This window comes from Excalfactoria chinensis, chromosome Z (genome assembly GCF_039878825.1).
Source record: "Excalfactoria chinensis isolate bCotChi1 chromosome Z, bCotChi1.hap2, whole genome shotgun sequence".
Taxonomy (NCBI): domain Eukaryota; kingdom Metazoa; phylum Chordata; class Aves; order Galliformes; family Phasianidae; genus Excalfactoria; species Excalfactoria chinensis.
Window position 1 is genome coordinate 9,893,759 of NC_092857.1, and position 23,992 is coordinate 9,917,750.

At 38.0% G+C, this 23,992-nt stretch overlaps 1 protein-coding gene across 1 annotated transcript in view; it reads right to left on the reverse strand.

Moving 5' to 3' along the window:
• Positions 1-23,992, reverse strand: part of ADAMTS12 (ADAM metallopeptidase with thrombospondin type 1 motif 12) — a 160,405-nt gene that overhangs the window by 24,883 nt on the left and 111,530 nt on the right. The window contains exons 14-17 of the mRNA XM_072359368.1: positions 16,410-16,530; positions 10,390-10,634; positions 9,310-9,451; positions 844-970 (exon numbers count right to left, since the gene is read on the reverse strand). Of these exons, the coding sequence (XP_072215469.1) occupies positions 844-970; positions 9,310-9,451; positions 10,390-10,634; positions 16,410-16,530 (635 nt within the window). The remainder of the gene's footprint in view (positions 1-843; positions 971-9,309; positions 9,452-10,389; positions 10,635-16,409; positions 16,531-23,992) is intronic.

Here is a 23,992-nt window from a genome sequence, read left to right on the forward strand (position 1 = left end):
ACTCACATTAACAGGTGGGTTCTGCTCTAATGTAGTCAACTAATTGCTGAGTTTGATCTATTGTCTATTCATATTTCCTTGTAACCTATGGAGATTTATGAAATGTTCATTGTTTATACTTTAAACAGTCATATATAGAGGCTGCATCTGGAAAGATATAATTCCCAAAGGAAGTATCACACAATCTTGTGAAGATATTTGGAAATGATTAATAAAACCAACAACCACGCAGAAAATGTTACAATAAAGCTTTATGAAAATTGCTGCTGACAAGTATAGCATTAAATACTTTAAGGGAACAGCTACAATGACTTTGATCCTGAGTTAACGAGAATTACTAGATAAAGACTTATATAAGACTTGTATTTGCCATGCAAAGGGACCTGGACAAACTTAAACAGTGCGCCCACAGAAACTTAGTGAGATTTAACTAGACCTAATGGAAGGTACTGCACTTGGGTTGGGACAATCCCAGAAACATGTACAGACTAGGAGAAAAACTCCTTGAGGGAGGCTGGAACTGGGTGGTCTTTGAGATCCCTTCCAAACCAAGTCGTTCTATGATTTCTTACCATTGTGAACATCATGACAAAGGATTTCCAAAGACAGTAAAAGATGAATGTAGGACATGTCAGTACCCAAAGGGAAAAACTAAAAACAGTACTGACTATAGCAAAAAAACACAGGTGTTGTCCTGTCTTGTACTCTGCATCACTGATGCCTTGCAGCAAATCTGTGCCTTTTTTTTACAGCCATAGGTTACTATCACCTGAAATGATTACCAATATATTCTTTTGAATGACTCTTATTTAAGATTACAAAGGCCTTTGAAGAAACTGGTACCTTGGTGGACAGTCCTTTTCGTAGCACTTCTTCTGCCTTCCACTTGGCTGTGTGGCCGGGTCACAAAAGGAGTTCTTGATCGCTCCACCTCCCTTCCGCATGCAGTGGGCAATCTGGCGACGCACTCCTGGAAGAGAAAGACCCAAAAGGAAGAGTAATCCCTGTAGGACAGGGATAAACTTCAGACATCTTCCAGCATGAGGTGTACACACTATCTGCACACCACATCCTAGAATACAGAAAGAGCCGTGTGATGTTTTCAGGAGTAAAAGTCAGTTTTGTTCTATGTCTGGGCTAAATCAGGTACAAGTGTCCCCTAGTGAAGCTGAAAGGGAGTTATGCAGAGCTCCAGCTGAAGGTACACACTAGAAGGAACTTACTCTTATCTCAGTGATATTGTTGGTCTCAGAAAGTGTTCTTATAACCCTGAAATCAGTTGAGTTTAAAGGGCTGTGAATTGTCTTTTGGGTTTCTCACAGAGAACAGACAACAGGGCAGCAAGAGAAAATTCACAGCATGTGGATTATTACTGATCTTCACTTTGCTCTCATAGAACAGGCAATTAACCAGAAAACAAACCAGAATGTTTCACAAAGAATATAACTCTATGACTGCTAATGCTGAATTCTGTTGTTTGAAAGTTTTAAAAACAATACAAATCTTGACCAAAAGGAATGCCGTCATAATACAAAGGAGAAAACCTGTTTTCTGAATAACTGATGCACAGCAGAAAGAAGGCAAATCACTGTAATGGAGAGATATTCCATACGTACAATTTAGGTTATGTATTAGCAGTTTCAGTCACATAAATGTCTGTTCACTGAAGAGAAAGAAACTTGAAACAAAATACTGCATTATCCCAGTGCAAACCTAAAGAAAAGCACATTCCAGGAGAGTTCTGCGATAATTTGATGTCAGTCCTGTGCTGCAAATCCAGACAAATGTCTGGGATAAACATGATTGAAGAAATCTTGTTTGCTCACTGCTGTTAACTGTGCTAATAATTCATAGCAATTTACATGCAGACATTAAGGCACTATTTCTGTGACTTTCATCCCTCTCCTGGGAAGAAATGGGCTTAGTAGTACTATTACTATGTGTCAGAGGTAAATGCTTTGTATCTTGTGATATATTTAAGAATCAAGCTTTTCCTTTTCTCATCTCTCCAAGTAGCCAGTGTGAGAATCTATCCAGAAGAAAAGAGCAATTCAGACATAATGCTTCTTGGGAAAACTTGAAAATATTTCTCTGTGAAGCATTTTCAGCTCATCCTCTCTGCAATGTCCCCTTACAAGACAACTAAAGCATACATTGTAGCATTTCACACTAGCATTATGGGGGGCTTGCCTTAAGAGACTTCACAGCATTCAAAAACACACTTCTTTCAAATAAATAAATAAATAAATAAATAAATAAATAAAATTGAACAATTCACATATACTAATAAACAGGAAAAAAAAAACAAAAACCCAGACTACTAAATCTGATACTAAGAAATCCAAAGCTACTATTAGAGGTAATTCTTCAAAGAAAAACTGAGCATGGCACGTAGATATGAAGGGGAAGTTTATGGTCAGACATCACTGAAAAAAGCCTTCATGACAAGAAGAGGATGAGAAGCCTCTTGGTCATTTGATAGAAACAGACAGAAACCTTTGGTTACTACGGATAGTACTCCAAGATTTCAGGTATATGACGCTTAAAAAGCCAGTGTAGCTTCTACAGAGCCTTCAGACTCATAACTAGGCTCTATGGAACAAATACATTGAGTCTCCACCATTCATACAAAAGAGCGGATTTTAGAATAGAATAGTTCTGTTGGATGGGACCTCTAAAGTCATCTAATCCAGTAGCATCTCGTTCAGAATGAGAATTAGTTTCATCTAGAAGAGAGGATTAGGGGGACTGCAGACCTATGCTTCTGCTAATATTCTTTTTGCTGAGGCATTCAAGCTTTAGGGTATGTGACAAGGTAGCTGCTGTATGGCAGCACAGCCATCCTGTCTGCAGTGTGGTTACATTTGGCTCTCCTCTTCCTTGGGGACATCAACAAACAGGAAGCTGTTTGGCCCACTGCAGGACTATCAGGGAGCAAAGTCCTGTTTTATGCTATGGAAAGCGTAAGTGGAATAGTAAGCAGCCTTTGCACTAGTTGTAAACAATGCAGTTTACTGAAATACAGTTCCAACCCTTTTGAAATAATGCTATGATGCTGCTACAAATACAAATTAAGCAAAATAACTCCTCTTTTGCTCCAATAAATTTTTAGTGTCATTTCAGCTGCTGTAATTCACTTTAAAACAGCTATAAACCTTAGAAATATTGCTTTGAGACTGTACATTCTCATAAAACATTTGTTGATCACCACCATCAATAAACTTAATTATCACAAACAGAATTTTTAATACCGAAGTTACATGAATTTATACTGTAGTTTTAAAACTTGGTAAATTCTAGGATGAGTACATATGTTGGAAGAAGCCATAAATGCCTTTTCTTTTTTTCCCATCAGGACTATATACAGTTCAGTTACAAAGTTGAAAATAATTTTATACGCTTGTATAGATGCACATACATTTTCTTAGGAGCTGTCATCTTAAAAATACAGTGGTGTTTCAATATAACTGTGTAAAGAAGGGAACTTTGCGTGCAGTTTAATCACGTGTTTTCAAGGTTTTCAGCTGGTCTGGAAAATGAGATAGTAAAAGAAAGATGGGCTGGTGAATGGTACATAAAAATATCTTGAATTACCTAAACAGACACTTTCTGCTTCCTAAACCTCATCCTTCTATTGAATGTTCAAGTTTTCTTTGATTTCCTGTGTCACTCTAAAAACATTCTTATCATTTCTACGATTAAAGGGAATACAACAGATATTTGCAGGTAGCTTATTTTTCTTCTTATCTTTTTTTTTTTTTTTTTTTTTTTTTTAATCTTGAGCAAGGTGAATTAGAAAGCGCTTCAAAGGTATACAGATCCCTCTGAAAGTAATACACCTATTTATTTACATGGAAATTACAACAGCATCATCAACAAAAAAATTGGCACAGAAAACTAGTAGCCTTACATTTGACTCTGCTGTACCAAATATTTACACAGGTCTTAATTCCACTCACTCAACTCAGAAAGCACTTCTATGTCTCCACAAGGCTTCAACCCTAATACTGAACTTTCTAGACAGGAGGTAGAAATTTCCCCCATGCAAAAAAGGTACCTATTTAAAAATCAGTTGGGTTTGACAGGATTTTAAAAGAGAGTAGGCACCTGACAGAAGAACAGCTATGGCAAGGATATTGGAACTAGATGCTTTTTAAGGTCCCTTCCAACTCAATCCATTCTGTGAAAGTCCAGTTTTGAGTATGGGCATGGTTAAATCTGCAAATGATAAAACTGAAGGTCCTGGATTCCAGAAGAGTATGTACAAAGTGTGCATACAAAAGGGCATAGTAAGAGCCATTTGTGTGAACATGGAATTGTCACTGTTGTGCATCAAATCAAATAGTCTGCATGGACTTCACTTTGGTACTTGAATGAACGAATTACATCCCATGCATGCACAGATCATGTGCACAACACAATAAACTGCCTTTACATTTTTGGCACAACCCATAATTGTGAAATAAAGCATTATGACTATTGTTTTCTCAGTCTCAGTGTTGCAAGTTTTGTAGTACAATTCAGCTCAGGAAAACATGTAGGTAATTTTTCAAAGTGGCCCTGATAGCAGTTGTGAAGGATTTAGAGGCCACAAAGCAATTAACCTCCAAACAAATCCCACATTTAAGTCCTTCTGAAAAACTTTGAAACTTTGCCAATCGCTGGTGTAATCTATGGAGGAGTACACTCCTGAAATTGCCTTAGTTGTAGCTGTGCTGTACTATTTGCTTCTTGTTACATTCCATGCCACTCAAAACTAGTCCTACCAGACATCATGTCAGTATTTCAAAAAGGACAAAGGGATTTTGCTTATAGTTTCTAATCGACCATTATTTAAAGAAACAACAATGGGTAGCCATTCTAGAAAAATACTTAGTGAGGCATTAAATTAACTGTCCTATGAAAGAAGCTTAAAGGCTTTATATGCTATCTGTCTGGACAGCAGTCTCTGGAGGGACAGCCCACTTAGGCAGAGGGTTGTTGCATGCAATTCAAGTGTGATTGAGCAGCAGTCTGCAGGATGCCTTCTTTAATGAACAGATCCTGTTTGTTATGCAATTCTATTCTACATAAAACAAAAGAATCTGTAACAAAGACTGAGCAAAGCTCATTATTTTTACTGTAAGTTATGGCCATAAGAGTTTGCAATGAAACAAAATTACCAAACTATTTTCTACACTACAGATATCAGCTATTGATATCTGTTCTCATTTTTCCTGCACACAGTATTACCTATCTTTACTACAGAAAACATTGATTTTTCAGACAATATTATTCCCTGCTATATTGTTGACAAGCCAGTTGCACTCACTATTTGAAACTACAAGACACAGAGGCATGTGAAGGAGATGATGTAAAACATAATCACATTTGCTTCTTCTCCAACACAGCTACAGTGGAGCTGGAGAAGGACCTGTGCCAGGGCACAACAATATATGTGTCACAACCTTAAGGCAAGGAATATTGGAAAATACCTGTAAGGAGTTGACCTGAGGTCATTCTGTGAAGGCAAAGCTTAATTCTACAACTACATTATGCAACACTGGAAATTTCCCCTAGTTAAGGAGGTAAAACTGTGTTGCTTTTTTTTCTTTTAGATAGGAGAGGCTTTCCAGGACCAGCCTGTTCCTGTGCATGCTGTCCCATTTGCCATTCCCTAATTCTGTTTTTCTCTTTTGGCTATGGAAAGCTTAATTGCATTGTCCTGATCCCTGTGGCTACAAAAAGCTGAAGGGCTCTTGGATTTATCACTGTTCTATTGTCCAGTCTTGATGTGAGGCCTACAATGAATCTTTAGGGAGCTCCATGTTTGCCAGGAAAAAAAACAACCCCTCTAGAAATCAATTTCTGTTACTGGCTGTATCAGCCAGAGTTACTTCAGTAGTTCACCTTTCTTGGCCTCCTCTTTGAACCTGAAAAACAACTCAGCCATTATTTACCAAAGGATGAATGAAAAAGTACTTCAAGGTTATTTCACTGTCATATTTAGTCTAAACAAACACAACCTATTTTTTTAATCTCCTTGACCCCCACTGAAGGTTTGTCTTCAGTAGAGTTGTCATGCAGCATATTGATAGCAGAAGATTATCTTCTTGCCTACTTAACATACTTTACATTAGAAGCTTTAAGAAAATATTTTAATGCCTGAGATCTGGCACAGCAGGTTTGTTACTGCCAATGGCACTAAATGGCACTCTGGATCTAAACAGCCTGTACATTCAGATAAAATCAATCTCGTTATTTAAACTTAGGGGAAGTTCTGCAGAAGTCAGGGAAATATACTGATTAATGCAGCAACACTGGGAACATTAAGTCCTGCCTTTATTTTGCCTCATGATTCTGAGCTGAACTCAAGAGGAACAAATACAATAATGTGCAACTGTGAGAATTTCTGGTTCTACATAAACAATTACTACCATTTCCATTCCTTGCTAAATGGGGCAAGACTTCAGAGTTTACAAACTTCTTTGCTGAAGGACTATCAACATTTTCCAAATACTCTGTTCTCTGCTGCTGAGAGCTCCGGGTTTTGCCATTAACATCTGGATAAGCAGAGCTCAGACTCTGGTGTGGAGCCTAGTAAGGCCACAGCTAGCTCAGCATGCCAACAGCATGAGTAGTTCACATTCAGACAGCCCAGAGCAGAGTAAAATTAAGCATAGAATACCTGCAGAGAAATGCAAACAGACTGTAATACCAGAACTCTGTCCCCCTAGTTCAAAAAAATAGGGATCTCATAGAAGAAGTCCAGTGGGTGGCCATAAAGATGGTTAGGATCCGGAACATCTCCCATATGAAGACAGGCTGAGTAACCTGGATTGGTTCAGTTGTGGGAAAAGAAGATGGACAGAGCATCTGATAAATGTTTATAACTATCTAAAGAGAGATGGGAGGCAAATGGATGAGGCCAGGCTCTTCTTGGTGGCTCACAGTGGTAGGACATGGAGCAATGGCCTAAAACTTGCACATAGGAAGTTCCATACTGACATGTGGAAGAACTTTTTTATAGTAAGGGCAATGGAGCACTGGGATAGGCTGCCCAAGTTGTGGAGTCTCCTTTTATGAGAATACTAAAGATTTGGATGCACACCTACCTGCAACCTATTGTGGGTACCTGCTTTAGCAGGGGGATTGGCTTCAATCTCTTGAGGTTCCTTCCAAACCCAGTGATACTGTCTATTTCCCCTTGCTCAAGCAATTCATTTAAGCCCTATGGCAGGCTTTCCTTTTTGGACTGTGCAGGGAGTAAGCAACAATACCCTGATTTCTTCACTTACTAGCAGATTACACCTTCCTTCAAATCAGTTCCAAAGTTTTTATAAATGTATGTATCTAGGGGAAAGAGAGCAAAATATTTATTTATTCCTTTTATTTTGTCCTTGAATAAATACAGAGAATGGAGAAGGTTTCCATGTTTTGTACTGTGATGTACCTTATACCCTGCAGAATCATATGAAGAAGTTCACAGTGCTTCCTGAAGTGTTTCATTTCGACCTATGCCCATAAGATGGTAAAGGGGGAAGCCACTTATTAAATCAAAACTGAAAAAAAACACCCATATCCTGCAGTCTTCTGTTTAAATAATCATGTCGTAATTAGAAATCAAAGCCAAATCACACAATTTTTTAGCCAGAAGGTAGTATACAGTATTATAATTTACTTAGTAGGAAACACTTCTGGGAAAAGTGAAGCAGATGTTGAACAAAAACATAATAATCAGTCTAATTTCACTTTTCCTCCCTCTTTTTGCTATCTGTCATGGTTTTGCAATTTTGTAATTTTGCTATCAGTATTCCACATCATAACATCATGTTAAGCATAGATAATTTTGACGAATCTGCTGCTCACAGAAGGAATACTGAATGTCCCAGGGAACACCACGGTCAGTCATATAACCAGGACTATATAATCTCACTTCAGTGCTGGACTCGCCCTCTCGGATCTTGCCAGCCATGGGGGAGTGTGTGGAAGCGTTCCAGCCGTCTTGCCTAGAGTTACAGTAGGCCTCTCGGTTTCGGGACTCACTCTCTCTTATTTTACTTGCTTTGTTAGCCTTAATTCCAATTATATTGTATTATATTGTGTTATTCTGTATTCCGATATAGTATTTAGTAAATAAGTGTGCCTCCTTAGATCGCTGCCGCTGTATTTATTTCCTTTTCCCTGTTTTTCTTTTCCTTCTGGGCCAGCAGCCTGTGGGCCGACTGCCCCCCTGTCATGGGTGCAGGTAGATTTTAGGGTAACCTGTGACACTATCATGACAATTGTTAGATTAAACATCAACCACAAGCGCAGAAAGGAGCTGAAACATGCAGAATGCCATTGAGCAAAGCATTTTGTTTTAGGTACCTAAATGAAAAGCTTTTTTTTTTTTTTTGCTAACAGGAAAGCCCATGGTGTTCTGCAGTGAGAAGCTCTTTTCTCAAAAACAAAACAAAATCCCATATATATACACAAGTTTGCAATTAAAAGCAAACATCTATATATACTTATACACATATATATGTATTGATAATATATATGTATTAATGTAGGAAGGCTTTGGGGGATGGGGTAATTTGTGAAGATCTTTTAAAATTCTTCATTTAATCTCCTAAAACTAAAGCTATTCAATGCCCTTTCCTTCTAAATCCTTCAAAAATAATTCTTTCAGTGTCCTTCGTGTCAGGGAGGATTTAAAAATTCTTACTAGTACAATCGTTGTTGTCATACAAACAACTGGATTTGTTAAGAACTTTGTCTTTACTTTCCACAAAAAACAAACAAACAAAAAAAAAACCAAACTAGTGGTTTAACGCGCCATAGAGAACTACAATATAAATGGCACTGTTCCATTGTATCAAGAGTAGCTAATATACACAAGTTTCAAGACTGACTTAAATAGAGTTTTTACTGAAAAATGCATGAAAGTATTTTTGCTCTTTGGATAAAAACAAAGGATTTTTCTTGTATTTAACATACCTGAGTTTAGAACACTTACACAGAGAAACAAAAGTAGGTTGCAAATCAGTTCTACTGGGAAGCTGGATTATGACAAATAATTCTGAAAGTAAAGTGCAAGGGAAAAGAGAACTAGATTTTCCAATTTGGCTCATAGAAGCTGAGAATTTCAGGGCAGTTATTACACACATTTCCTCATCCTAAATAACTTTTTTATCTTATTTTAAAGCTAAAATACAGTCTTACACATAAGCTCTCTCACAAAATGCATGTAAGAGCTTTACCTCTTAAAGAAAGAGAAATGACAGAAATGATCCAGATCATGTTAAGGAAAGTAATAAAGACAATAAGAAGGAAATGTGGAATTACCTCTTCCACAGGTCACAGTGCAGGCTGTCCACTCTCCATATTGCCAAAAATACTCTGGCTCTTCAATCTCATTCTCATGACTTTCCTCTTTACGAACGGTATATTCATACTTGATTCCAGGGTTAGTCTCTTGAAAAAGTAGCTGGAGAAACAGTACAGATCATTTAATCATTTATTATTATTATAACCTTCTAGCCCAAAGCTTTCAAGGTATGACGGCAAAAACAAAACAAAACAAAATGAAACAACAACCAAAAACAAAAACAAACAAACAAACAAAAAACCCAAAAAAATAAACAACAAAATAAAACCTAGCAGGTTTAAAAGCAACCCATTTTGGAGCCCACTACCCACTCAGAAAAAGAGACTGGCAAACCTATTTGCTTGCTGACAGTGGTAGACATGGTTCTTTTTAAGACACAGCTGTTTGTCATGCAGTTTTGAAAGCTCATGTGTAGGTGGGCCAACATAATTGATCGTGAGATAACATAAGTCTATCCAAGGTGTTGGAAAACATGGCACTGATTAAGTGCTATTGCCTACCATTATAAATGGTAATTGCCCTACCCATATATAACAACTGTTAAAAAATATCCACTAGGTCAGAAAAATAGAGATTTTATTCAGATACTCTTATTATTACTTTTCACCATTTCCAGATTAAGAAGGAAAATTCCAAGTAAGTAGAGCCACTCATGAGTATCACCATTTGGCTGACAGGAGAGAGGTAAGAGCATCTTCAAGGGATCAACTACCGAGGCAATGAACTTCTCCTCTTCCTCCTATTTGTTTCATTGGATTTGGTTCATGACAGTGACAACTGAATACACAATACATTGACCCTCTCCCATGACCATAATCAAACTATGACACAGGGCATACATGTTTTCAGGTAGGATGAACAGCTTTTTCAAGCAACATATTTCTTTCCAAAATAGCTCAAATGATTTTTGAAAGACAGGAAGCTAGTAGAGCAGTTTACACAAAAATATACGTATTTTTCTAGCCGCATTTTCAAAGTCTTAGTACATTCAGCTATCTTCCAAACCCAACCAGCTCTGCTAGAGATCTGCTTCTTACCTGAATCCATATTGATTCATTGGTGGGTCCTGGAGCAGTCAGATTTTCTAGATCACCTGTCCTGTCATACTGAAATATCGTTCCTGCCACTTTGTATTCACCATTCCACTGGATGATAAAACCTCCATTCAGGTAATATTTTTCTGGGTCTTTACTTCGCACAGCAAGGAAATTGCCTGCTTCTGCAACTTCTGTCACTCTGATACCCCTTGCACCTTTTGGAATTAACCCAATATCAACATATCCTAAAAGAAAAAAAACAAAACAAAACAGATGCATAGAAGTAAACAACAAAAATGTCATTGCAGTTTATTGAAGGCACTTTAAAACATCAGATTTTCTTGATATATATATATACCTATAAGTCATATATATATATATATAAGTTCTGTCATGGAGCTTTTCATTTGCATATTTATTTATTCTTCTCATTTAATTAATGGTGGGACTGTCCAACCCAGATTTTCCAGTATCAGTCAGAGAATATATACCATGTTTAAGCAATTATAGTGGCATTTAGAAGGGATGTGGATGTGAATGCTTTTCTGGTCTGTGCCACGTGAAATTTACTTCACAGTTGAGCATCAGTATCCCTACAGCCATGCCCAAGGGCTCTGGCATACTGTAACCACAAGTACTCTGGAAAAAGAGTAGGGAGTCTCAGTTTGTTAAGAGCCTGTTGGAGGAAAGGTTTTTTAATTTGCAAGGAACATTTTCATTTGTCATCAGTGGAGTCTGAAGTCACTCAAGTTCTCCGTGACTCAAATAGCTTTCTTGATGTTGCTCTGAGCTGGGTTTTAGAAATTGTAGGGTTGACAAGCTCTACAAGCAGATCCCCTAGGAATGTAAGCTGCAGAAGTTTGGTCACAGTGTAGGTACGTAGTTACTCAACCCACACAGCTGTTGTCACAGATTAAATTCTGAGAATCACATTCCCATCACCTGTCTTGTGAAATAAGCTGATCAGCTTTGATTACACAGACATAAACCACACCAGCCATAATAAGCAACCTTCAGAATCAGTGGTACACTTAAAATGCTGGACAACTTATTTCAGTAAGTTACAGCTTGTAGTTCTTTTGCATGGTGACAGGCATTGGTCCTACTGATATATGATGCCCATGGGAAAAAGAAACAGAACCTAAAGCTGCTAAAAAGTTCAAATAAATTAAAATATCCACCCATCTATGTCCCCTCATTTGACCACCTTCCCCTCCCCTCCCAAACAAAAACAACCCAAAAAAAACAAGAAAAAAAACCCAAACACCTATAACCATAAAAAACAAAACAAAAACAAAAACATAACAAAAAAAAAAAACACAACAAAAAACAGAAAACAAGAATCCACAACCATATAAAAATGAATCGGTCTACTTCAATTTCAATTCCTTTGTAATTAAAAGAAGCATAATGTTAAACATATATTGTTCTCTGTATTGTTCTTTGCATGACACCTTTTGTCTGTTGCTGAGATTAACTATGGAAACTGAAATGTTTCAGTCTTTCAAAAGAGAAGGGCATGACGAAATGTGGAAGATGACTAAATAACCAGATTATCATTGGACACCAGATCTTTGTAAGAAGCTAAGGTCTAATGACTCTTCCAAACGTTCTATTCATCCGATGAGGTGGAGATGTGTTACAAGCTGTGTGTGACTGTGTAACTAAAGACTTGATTAGAAGACACACTCACAAGTGGGCCCAATTAAATTTTATGCATGCAAAAAATTCATTGTGGAATTTTCTGAGAGCTTTGCAACCTTGGTGTCCTTTTTCCAGCAGATTTTTATTTTTTCTTTTTTTTTTTTTTTTTTCCAGATGTAATTTGAATAACATTTGTTCAAAGTACAAAATATAAAAACAATCAAATGTAATTTTCTCTCTGTTGTTAGCAGCGGCGGTTTTCAAAAGCAGCGCTAACCAGGAGCAAGCTTTTGATTTTATCAGGCAGCACACTATTTTATTTTATTTTTTGTTTAAAAACGGTGTTGGTGGTGTTTATATAATTGTTCCTGGTTATACGGTTCCATCTGTCAAGATTATCTAGACATCCGACATTCAATAACAGTTGAAATGTCAGCTGGCTAACCTGCATGCTGTATTCATTAAACTCTGCAGCATCCATGCTGTAGGTGCTGTCATACACTTGTGCAATGGCAACTCTCAGGTGCCATTAATCTTTCAAATTTTAACAAAAATTAAATCTATATCTTCCTAATCATGGAGTGTATGAATAAATTCATGCAGCCCTTGTAGGCACATCACTACTGGGGCTGAAGAGCTTGTTTCTCTTTTCCCATTGCTGTAAGTCAGAAGAAATTTCACCAAAGTACTTAGCACAGTACTGCAGATCAGATCAAAATCTCTCTGTTTCTCCTTATCACACCAGCTCCCATCCTGGTCTCCAGTTTTCAATATATGTGAGTTTCTTACTTAAAAAATTAAAGTTCCTGAAGCACGATTTTCTTCTAAGCCAGGCTCTAGGCACTATCACAAAAACATATGTGAAACAGCACAGACTTCCCATGGCAAATCAGGTTTGCAGATCAAAGTACATTTGCACGCAGCCTTTCCATGAAATAGAAGGAGCACTGCAGTGTGTAATGGTAATAGGGAAAAAATCATGGCCTAGAGGCAATCTCTGAAGTGAGGATGCAGGAGAACTTCCAGTCTCTCTGATTCCTTTCTGCATCATGGCTGTGTCCAAAATTAATCTTCAGAATGTATCAGGCCTCTGTGTGCATTTGGGCAGCAAGGGACTGCAGGAAGTGTGGAATCAGTTCCAATCAGGTTATCCACAAGGTGTCAGGACCAAGATAAACCTCTGGGTTAAAGCGAATGCCGTCACATTTCCTCATTTGCTTGTCAGTTCAGGAAAATTCATCCCTTCATAGGAGTGACATGGGCTAAGCTCTGCCTGCTCCCTAGCAGAATCAGACCTCTCCTCATCCTCATTGTTGCACAATCCCTCATTTCTTGATTTTCAGAGATTTAAAGGTTCCTAATGAAAATGTGAAGAATCGCTTCCCCTACACACATTAAAGAGTGAAGGCAGGACAAATCCTGGCCCTTCTGACCACTGCCCTGTCCCTAGCCACTCCTCTTCCTTTTCCCAAGAAGACTCCTTTGTTCAAACTGCAAAACTTTATTCCCCCTTTTTGTTAACATATTTACTTCTCATTCTGCCTGTCACAGTCCTAAACACCTGTCATTTGCAGCCCAGCCTTTCTTCTACCCCAACACTTTTTCCTATTGAGCAGCACCAGTTATTCTTATTCCATTGTCTGAATGCCTGGTCAGTGTTCTGCTGTGCACAGTAATATTCCTCTGCAGCCAGTGTGAGTAACAAGAACAAGATTTAGAATGCAGAATCATAGAATTGCTCAGGTTGGAAAAGACTTTAAAGATCATCAAGTACAACCACAACCTGACCATGGTACCCTAACTAACAACCCTCCGCTGAATCATGTCCCTGAGCACCACATCCAAATGGCTCTTAAACACATCCAGGCATGGTGATTCAACCACCTCCCTGGGGAGACTATTCCAGTGCTTAACAACTCTCTCTTTAAAGAAGTGTTTCCTGATATCCAATCCAAACCTCCCCTGGAGCAACTTGAGGCCTTTTCCCCTCATCCTGTCACCTGTCACCAGTGAGAAGAGACCTGCCCCGCTCTCACTTGTAAGCATCTTTCAGATACTGGAAGAGAGCAATAAGGTCTCCCCTCAGCCTCCTTTTCCCCAGACTAAACAGCCCCCATTCCTTCAGTCTCTCCTTGTAGACATATTCTCCATATTTCCCTACCTTTAAAATGCTCTATCATTAAAAAAAAAGTGGACATCTTGTACATCAATCACAGAAAAACTTGTAACTCTGGCCCAGCCTAGATCCTGCTTACGCTTCAAGCTTTCTACCCTAAAAGTGCAGCTGGGGCAACTTAGCAGACATGTTATTAAATCTCCTGAAAACAGCATGGACTGAATACTGGCTAATATTAGTGTCAACAGCCAATACCATTTGCTCAAAAACAGAGTTCTGATTTGTTTTTCATCATAACACTCTAACGGAACTTCTTACACTGATAAAACTGTCTCTCCTGCACCTGTGTTTGGAGCATCTCCCTGTCCCCCCCAATGCAAGTTTTCCCATTTTACATTCAAAGGAAAGGAAAAGCATTTAAAAGGAACTGCAAGTAAAAATATACATTTTTCCTTTCCTTTCCTTTCCTTTCCTTTCCTTTCCTTTCCTTTCCTTTCCTTTCCTTTCCTTTCCTTTCCTTTCCTTTCCTTTCCTTTCCTTTCCTTTCCTTTCCTTTCCTTTCCTTTCCTTTCCTTTCCTCTCCTCTCCTCTCCTCTCCTCTCCTCTCCTCTCCTCTCCTCTCCTCTCCTCTCCTCTCCTCTCCTCTCCTCTCCTCTCCTCTCCTCTCCTCTCCTCTCCTCTCCTCTCCTCTCCTCTCCTCTCCTCTCCTCTCCTCTCCTCTCCTCTCCTCTCCTCTCCTCTCCTCTCCTCTCCTCTCCTCTCCTCTCCTCTCCTCTCCTCTCCTCTCCTCTCCTCTCCTCTCCTCTCCTCTCCTCTCCTCTCCTCTCCTCTCCTCTCCTCTCCTCTCCTCTCCTCTCCTCTCCTTTCCTTTTTTCTGAACATGAGGAAATAAGACTTCAGACACAAGTGATCATTCTTTTTTGTGATCACACTGTAAAGTTCTTTCCCAGTATGTCCCAGCCTAGCTGACTTGCAGACACACGTCTGTATAGTGCTACAGTACCAGAGTCTGAGTTTGAGTCTAAATTCTGAGGAAAGCTTCAGATTTGAATGTTTAGCCTTTCTTTATACTTCTCTGTGCCACTGAACTGTCAGAAAAACTCAGATTTTCCTTCTCAGTTGATAGCAGAACATATCCTGAGCTTTGATCCAGTTTCATTACCTATATTGAATTTATGACCCCGAAGTCACTGTATTTACATAAACTAGTAGACTCAGAGCCATTAATCTTTCTTGTAAGACGGAACAGCGTAGTACTTGTAAATCAGAGTCAAGAATCAGCCAGATGTTGTGAGCAACAGTAAGCAGCATACATTGCCTTAAAATCCGAAGAGCCTGCCAACCTCTGTCTTTCCTGACATGTTTTCTTGTTTTCTGCAATAGATTTGACTTCAGTAGAAGGGAAAGAATCTATAGAAGCAATTGAGATATATATATATATTTACTTAATCAAGAGTGATGAAATTATTTACTTAATATTCAATACACATACATACAACCTGCATGGTTGCAGGCATCTTCATGTTTTACTGGTGGGATTCAGATTTGGACTGGTATGGGAAGAGCATACCTGAGTTCACAGTGAGAAAAAAAAACTTAAATACAGAAAACACTTTTCCCCTAAATTATAAATTACTTGCACAAATAATATTTTATTAGTTTTAGTTCCCACTCCTTCAAGACTTTTTGGCACCAATTGATCCCACACAAGGCAACTTAAGGACTGCATATCTCACTGCCATGGGTGAAGAAGGGCTCAGGCCTTCAAGTGCTGATTTAGAGCACAGTAACATTGCAGGGACTGTTTTCCACCCTTTCAGTGCAGAAGTTTCTACCACAGAACTTGTGCAAAATTCTGCACAATGAGAAGGCTGTACATGGTCACTAAAGACAATGCTATCAAATTTAGGACACTTTGAAACACTTGGTCCGGAGTTTTCTGGGTGCTTTACTTAGTCTAGAGATTCAGTTCAGATTTTCCAAGGGCACTAATTACAGAAATAATTTGTAAATTTCTATTTTGGGTTTTTGTCAGTATCGGTGTAAATTGCACAGGACCTGTTAATCTATGACATCATTTTTATTAGATGAGGTGATCTTAAAAAACAGTTCACCAGTCTTTTCAGGCACATGCAAGATTAATTGTGAAACATCCTTTTTCTATTTCCTATACAGATTACAAAGGAAAGAACTTCTTCAGCATTTTTATGTGTATAAATACTTCATCGGTGAAAGAGTTTAAGTAAAAAACCCAATTTACCAAATCCTTCACTTTGATTAAATGTCATTTTCACTGTATGACAGGCAGAACCATCTCCCAGGCAAACTCCACACTGGTCTTCAGTGGCATTGGAATTTATCTCATAGTCACAGCCAACAGCCTAGGGGAAAAAAAACAAACAAAAGGAGTTTCTGAATTAATACAGTTTTCACAATGAATATATATATATTACTTATATTATTAAATATATATATATATGAATAGTTTATGACATAAAGACAATAGCAGTAGAGATCATGTAAATGAAATATGTGTGTGAAATATGTATATGAAAGTGAAATGAATATGTATAATGAAGTAAAAAAAGAACAAAAAACCCACAAGCACCATTAGGCCATGAAACATACAGTAGTGACTAGACACATATCTAAACTGGAAACGTCCCACTAAAATGATTTCAACTTTTTGGACTATCCAAAATATCTACCATTCATGTCTGCTCTCTTATATCATAGACACAGCCATGGATCCACAGAACTAAATTGTAGTAACAGAAGTGAAACACAGGGAATCTCACCAGTGTCTCAGTGAAACCCCAGTGTTTTACCCACAGACTAACACAAATATTTCACACTGTTTCTTGAACAGATGTAGAACAAAAGCTACGCACAGGAACAGATGCTTTGAATCTCTATTAATAATGGCACATGGGGCAAGGATTACTTGCTAAAGGTTCACTTACTGAACATGCTGAACCTAGACAACTGTACCCAGCCAAAGCCACAAAGCAACTCAAGAAATGACAGAACACTTTCTGATCACTGTGTCATGTTCTGTAGCAGTCCTAGTGAAGAACCCCTGCTGCAGACAAATCCCCTGACAAGTAAAACTCTTCAGTAGGCCTCAAGTTTTACAGCTTTTTCTTCTCCAGCTTGCCAGCACAGAGCAATGAGTCAGACTGAAAGCTCTGACAAAGACTGATTTTCCATTCATTTTTGCTAGGGGGAGGAAGTGAGAGAAAAAAATACCCATCTTGAGTTAGGAAAAACTTCTTCCTTGCCAAAACTGAAATTGCATGTAGTCTATTACACTTGAGGAAAATCATCTTTAAGTTCTGGGGTAAAGTTTTTGCCTCTCTTTAAGAACTAGGAAGATTTTAAGCTGAAGTGTTTTAATATAAAAATGTATAAAAATAATCTGAAATTTCTTAAATGTTTTGTCCAGTTAGCAGAATCAAAGTAGCATACGTCCTAGGTGTGAAATCAGCGTGCAATATGGGTTCAACTGAAGAGTTAGGTTCCTGCCCCTGTATAAAGCAGAAAAGCCTTTCATCATCTGAGTTAACCTGGAGGTAAATGTAATGGTTTGGAGTTCTCTGAAGCTTCTCTTTCTTTCTCTAAACAGAGCTCAGCTGTCGAAGGAAAATGAAGCCCTGAACTTTCTCACAGGCTTTGTGCTAACACAATACTACAAAAATACAGCAGGCAACGAATCCCAAAATAAACACATTCAAGACTAAGCAGCCAACTTTGGAAACTTTAAAAAGCATGCAGCACAAAACAAAAGCTAGACTATTAAGCTAAGTTAAAACTGTTAAGCTTTGCACTTTTTAGACTATTGCTTTTCAGAAAGAGAGGAGTATGCATAACAGAAATCCTGAGCTCCTTGATATCATAAATCTCTTTAAATCATATCTACATTTCGGCTACTTTTGTCACAAATGAATATTAAAGAATTCTGAAGTGTATGAACAGCACTTTGTACCAGAGCCTATCATTACTGAGGAGCTGACTGCAGCTTCCCAACCAAATGAAATTCCAATTGCACCATTCCATGCTTGCTGTGTGTATCAGTATGGATTCAGCTGTAATATACTCTTATGCAGATAGTGCACATTTGGCAGTGCTCCACCTTCATCTATTTGTCACCTACGGAGCGTGCTGCATTTGATCTGGTTCTCCTGGAGCTGAATTTTTCAGTCACACATAATAAACACTACTTACTGAGATATATATATATATATATACACACACACACACACACACACACATATATATGTATTGAAAATAACATCTGGGTAATCATTAAAAAAAATAAAACAACAACAAAACAACAACAACAACAAAAAACTGTTCTCAAAAGTTCAGAGTAAATTTTGAGGGGGAAGGGTGTTGTTTTCAAACCACACTAAAGTGCATCAACACATCAACACTCATGTCACCACATTCTCTGCTACCTCCTTTCCATATTCTAGTTCCAATCTGAAATTACTTTCAAATAATGATATGAATTGGCTTAAATCCCTTAGATGTTACATTTCTTGATTTATTAAGCACATATTAAATAAATAAAAACCTATTTAGCTTAGAGAGAACAGAGGCAGTTCTGGTCAGCTCTTGGGCACATCACCACCCCAAAAGATGTAGCTGGTTGTCACTCTGGGATAAGAGAATCATTTACCTGACAACTTGCCCCCTCTGTGCATGGATACTGTCACTTCCACAAGAGGCTGAAGTGCTGCTTTCCTCTGGTGTGTTACCACCTCAGACTCAGTCCCAGTATAGTATTTGAACTTCACAGATCCCAAATTCATTTCTAGTAAGCGTTTGTTTGTTTGTATGCAGTGTTCTTCATTTGTTTTTATCAGCAAAACTTCACAGTGCTTTGTACTATCATGACAGCAAGCTAAAGTTGCAGAACACAACCAGAGCCTACTTGTGTCTAACACTCTGTGACTGTCAACAGTGTCTGAGACATCTGGAATCCTATCATAGCAGACTGCCTATGATTTAGAAGAACAGCCTTAAGAGATATGGCAGTAGTTAAAAGTTCTTCTCTACTGATTTTTGTCAAAATAAACTTTCAGGTGCAAAACATGCCAACTTCTCTAATATCCCCTTGATGTATGAAGATCTGGCTATTCCTTCTTTTGATGCTAATCCCCTTTTACCTTCAGTACATCAGCACTTGTAATCTTCCACAAGCTTTTGACAGGAAAGCATATCTATTAATCTAGGTACAAAGCCTTCTTCATACTCCACTGTTTTTTTCCTGTCAGTTTGAGGGGAAGAAACACCTGAGCTTTTACTCTGTGCACCAGTGATTTAATGAGCAGCTACAGGGAGCTCCAAGGAAAGGCCTTGAATTAATGATGCCACTTTATGTAATAATATTATCACTCACATTTTTAAAGAAGTTTCAAAAAAGACTCATCTGTCACTTTAATAGCAGCACTTCATCAGCACCTTTGATACCTGCTATGAAAAACACTGGATGTGCCAAGAAGTTCTCTCTTGATTCACAGAAGGCCACTTTATAAAAGAGGGAAAGTTTATTCTCTGTTAGTGATGTGTCTTTCACAGATATATCTCAGCACCAAGGACCACATTTATGAGAAGTACAGAATGTTACAGAGATAAATACACACTGAGAAGGTTCATGACTCAGTTTTTACCTCCAAGCATGTCGCTACTCAACCAAGGATGGATTAAATCATAGAATTTAGTACTCTAATGAGGTACTCAGATTTCTCAGACATCACTGCAATGAGTGCAGAATGATTCTTCATCTGGTGAAGAGCACAGACCTACACTTGTTAGTTAAGGATGCAATACAATTTATATTTAGCACTTCTTGAGAATGTAAAAAGATAGATACATGGCTATCTTTCTTCCCAAGATACATACTCCAGTGTATCTACTGTACTGTCTGCACATTTGTTAACAGTCTATAAGAAGTTAGTAAAGTCAGTGCAATCAGTTTTATCACTGGACTGAAGCAGTAACAAACCACTCTGGGGAGTTCTGCAAGTTGAAGTTCATTTTCTGTTCTATGCACACATTTACGATTAACCAGAAAGCAGAGGAGAAAACTTTTCAAGAGGACAAAACATGTATTTTTAACTATGCAAATGAAAAATCCAGAGATTGAACTCCAACACTGCATGCTTTGCTATTAGGCAGTACTAAGGAGTGTTCTAGAGCTTCTCACTCAAACTTCTGGAAAGGAAACAAAAAAAAGTGTTTTCAATTTTTTAACATTTTTGTCAAATAAGCATTTGCTGGTAAAAAATGCATATTCTTAATTCTTAACCATATTAAGAATATGCATTTTCTACCAGCAAATGCTTATTCTGTTTGCATTTGTTGGCTGCTCATGCTTGCTAGAGTATTTACAACCAGTGACAATTTATCTAGTGTGAGCTGTCAGTCAGACATTCTGAAATCACTGAACATATATTTGAGTACCATTTAGTCAGAAAATCTCCAAGACTTAACAAATCAATCCTCAGCTACTCTACTCTACTGGCACTGGTGGACATGTCCAATAGAAGATCCACAATACAGCACAATACGATCATTTTCTTGCCTTCAGGGTACCAATTAGTGTCTCTGCACAGGTTTCACTCTATATCAGTTCAGATCTTTTACACATTGCTATACATTTCCCTTAGCAACACATTAACAGCATCAAAATATGATGCTGTAACACGAAAGGAATCCCTTTGTCCCTTCCAGACATAGACACTTCTATTTTGATTTTCCTCTGACATTTGAAACAGTTTGTAGCGGACATCACCGCACCATATAAGCAAAGAAAGGGTATGCTGCAGAGGTCCCAAAGAATGAGGCATCTGGACAGCTGCGCCAGAGTAAACCAAACTTTTGTTTTACTCCCTAGTTAAAAGAAAGCTGGTGGTGGTGCAGTGACCCCATATCTAGCAGAAGGTCACCTTCTGACGAGGCTATTAATGACCTTCGCAACGTGTACATTTTTGCGTAAACAGGTCCAGATGTCTTTCATTAGGAATACATTTACGTGAACTTTAATTTCCACCTTGTCACTCCAGTGAATAACACATTATTTTTGTTATTCATTAGGTTTACTTCTAAACGCATCCTCCTCCCTTTTATTTGCTTTCCCTAATCTTCTATCCTACATATGCAGTAGCAATATTTTCTAAAACTGCCTTAAATAACAAGCCTAACATTTCTGCCAAATTGACTGTTAAAATAGATCCGGAGACTATTTGCAGGTTATTAAAACAAGAAAAGAAAAAAAAAAAACAAAAACAAAAACAAAAAAACAACACAACACAAACAGTAGCAATTAGATTCTGAATCTATTGCATACAAGTTCTTGTGCACCCTCTGCCAGTTGAACGTGCTGTGCTAACAAGAAACCATTGTGTGCCGTATCATGTGTGTGTTGCAAATCAGCATCATTTTCTGTGCCCTTTGTAATTGCCCTGTTTGTCAAGTGCCTTTCTAACACACCTGAGACTAGCTTTATTACTGGTCCTACCGCACAATGTGGAGGCAAAAATAGTAACCTGAATTGCCTTGGCCATGTTACAGGAAGGAAAAGTAATTTATTTCCTGCTGTATGCTAACTAAAAGGAAAACAGCCAGAGGCATTGTCCTTTTGCCACTTCTATTGGGAGGAATTTTTGTATCAGATTGGCTGTGGAGCCCTTGCTGTCACTGAGGGGTATGTACCGGGCCTATTGTCAGAGTATCAAAGTTACATGAATGCTACATTATGCTTCAAAGCTCTTTCTTCTGCTTATCTTCCACACTGGCCTCCAAACTGAGAAATCACAGTCTTGCCATGTTGGCCAAAACATTACCATGAATTGAGAGAGATATGCCTTGATGTGCTTATTTCACTTACAATTGGTCTAGATGTGGCTGAAACAATATCCTGTTAGGCTAGCAGTGGAAGGAAAAGATTGAACCATAATGAGTGGCAGTAGAAGTACTATGAGAAAAAATAAATAAATAAAATAATATATATATATATATATAAAACACAAAGTAATCTGCTTTTTAACAAGAAAAAAGGAAAAACAAAGTACAACCAAACACTCTTCTCCCTGCTATGATGCTGTGTACTTCTCCAATACAATGTTAATCTCTGAACATAAAAATTGTGCATTACTATAGAGAACAACTCAAGGTTTTGCATGACTGAAGGTCATTTAAGCCTATTAAAATTCTGTGCAGCAGTTGAATGCCTGTTATAAACAGCAGAGTTGCCAGGTCCTTCACTGTCAGTGTCTGCACTATCTCAGTGCATGTACCATCTCAGCTTTCACTTCCAGATAATGCCGTGGCATGTTTAACAAAAATCCTCAGTCTGGAAAACTCATGCATGCACAATGTTCAACATTCATACCACAGTGGCAGTTTCTTTCTTATTAACCCTATTGGAGCAATCAAATGTTCTAATAAGAATTAGAGTCAGCTTGTGGTAAGTAATTTAAAGCAGAGGGGGATACGATATGTTTTTAAAATGTCTTCTAAATAAAGGAAAAAAGAAATGGTACCCAAAGGATGAGGGCAGAGAAATATGGTTAAATTGCAAGATAGCCACAATATATTTTGATGTTAAGTAACATTTCCAACTGATCTGGCTGACTTCCTCCATTCAAAATTGTGAGTTTGACACTGTGACTGAAGATAGTCCAAGAAGAGAAGCCAAGACAGATGCAAACAGAATGAAAGGGTTAAGAGGAATGTCATGTCTCTTCTCCTTATTAGCATCACCTGGAAACAAAACCTGGTGGCAACCTCATGCATGTAACTTTGAAGATACCCCTTTGCTGTCACTGGCTCCAGTGTTGAGTGTCAACAGCTTTACATATTCAGGGAGTTCCTCTTCTGTTTAATTGTCAGAGTCCCACTGTCTTATTTGCTACATCCTCCAGTGAGGTACCAATTCCAGTCTGTCCTTGAATTAACAAGACAAGCTCTACAGAAATATTATACCAACATCTAAGGTAAGGCTTCCTTGCACACTGAGGCACAGGCAGTGATAGTTGAAAAATTTGGCTTTATATACTGGACAAATTGCAAGGACCAAGAGTATCAGCACTGGTGTCTGTACTTACTTTTCACTTGAAGATACAAATAATGGAAATGCTAAGTTCAGTAGGCAAGCAATCAGTAAGCCTCAGTTAAAAAGAAGCACCTCAATCCACATTTAGTCGTCTAGGTAAGAACAATTTAACTGTTCATTCTGAGCAAAACCATGGCTATCTGTGAAATCAGATTATAATCAGCTGAGTTTAGGAGATTTAAGTTATAGATTGAATATGAGTCGACCTATCTTTTGTTTTTACACAACCATTACAAAAAGTTTGAACTTCCTTCTTAAATAACAGCTGCTTTGCAAACCAAGCATTATTTTAATAGAAAAACAAGTGAAGCACTTTTATGAGATGTAGACTTGAAAACATTATGAGACACTGCTGTTAATGTTTCTTAATGTTTCTACATTATTAGAAACGTTGTTATTGGAGTGCAAGAGTTATATACCAGACTAATACTCTTAAATGCATTTCTTGATTTACTCACCATGGTCTATTATATAGGTATTGTGTTTAGCTAGCTGGATAAAAATATCAATGAATTATATTAAGAGGTACTTGAAAATGCTTCTCCTCAAGTGTTATGCAGTGCTCCTATTGCAGATAAAAGCACACTATCTTTCAGAAATAAGAGCTATTTGGGTAACCTATTCATCACTGGGTATCATTTGTGGCAGCTGCATGATGATATTGTTCTCTCCATGATTCTGACTCCAATTAAATCTGAGGTTGTAGATGACATGTGAAAGGC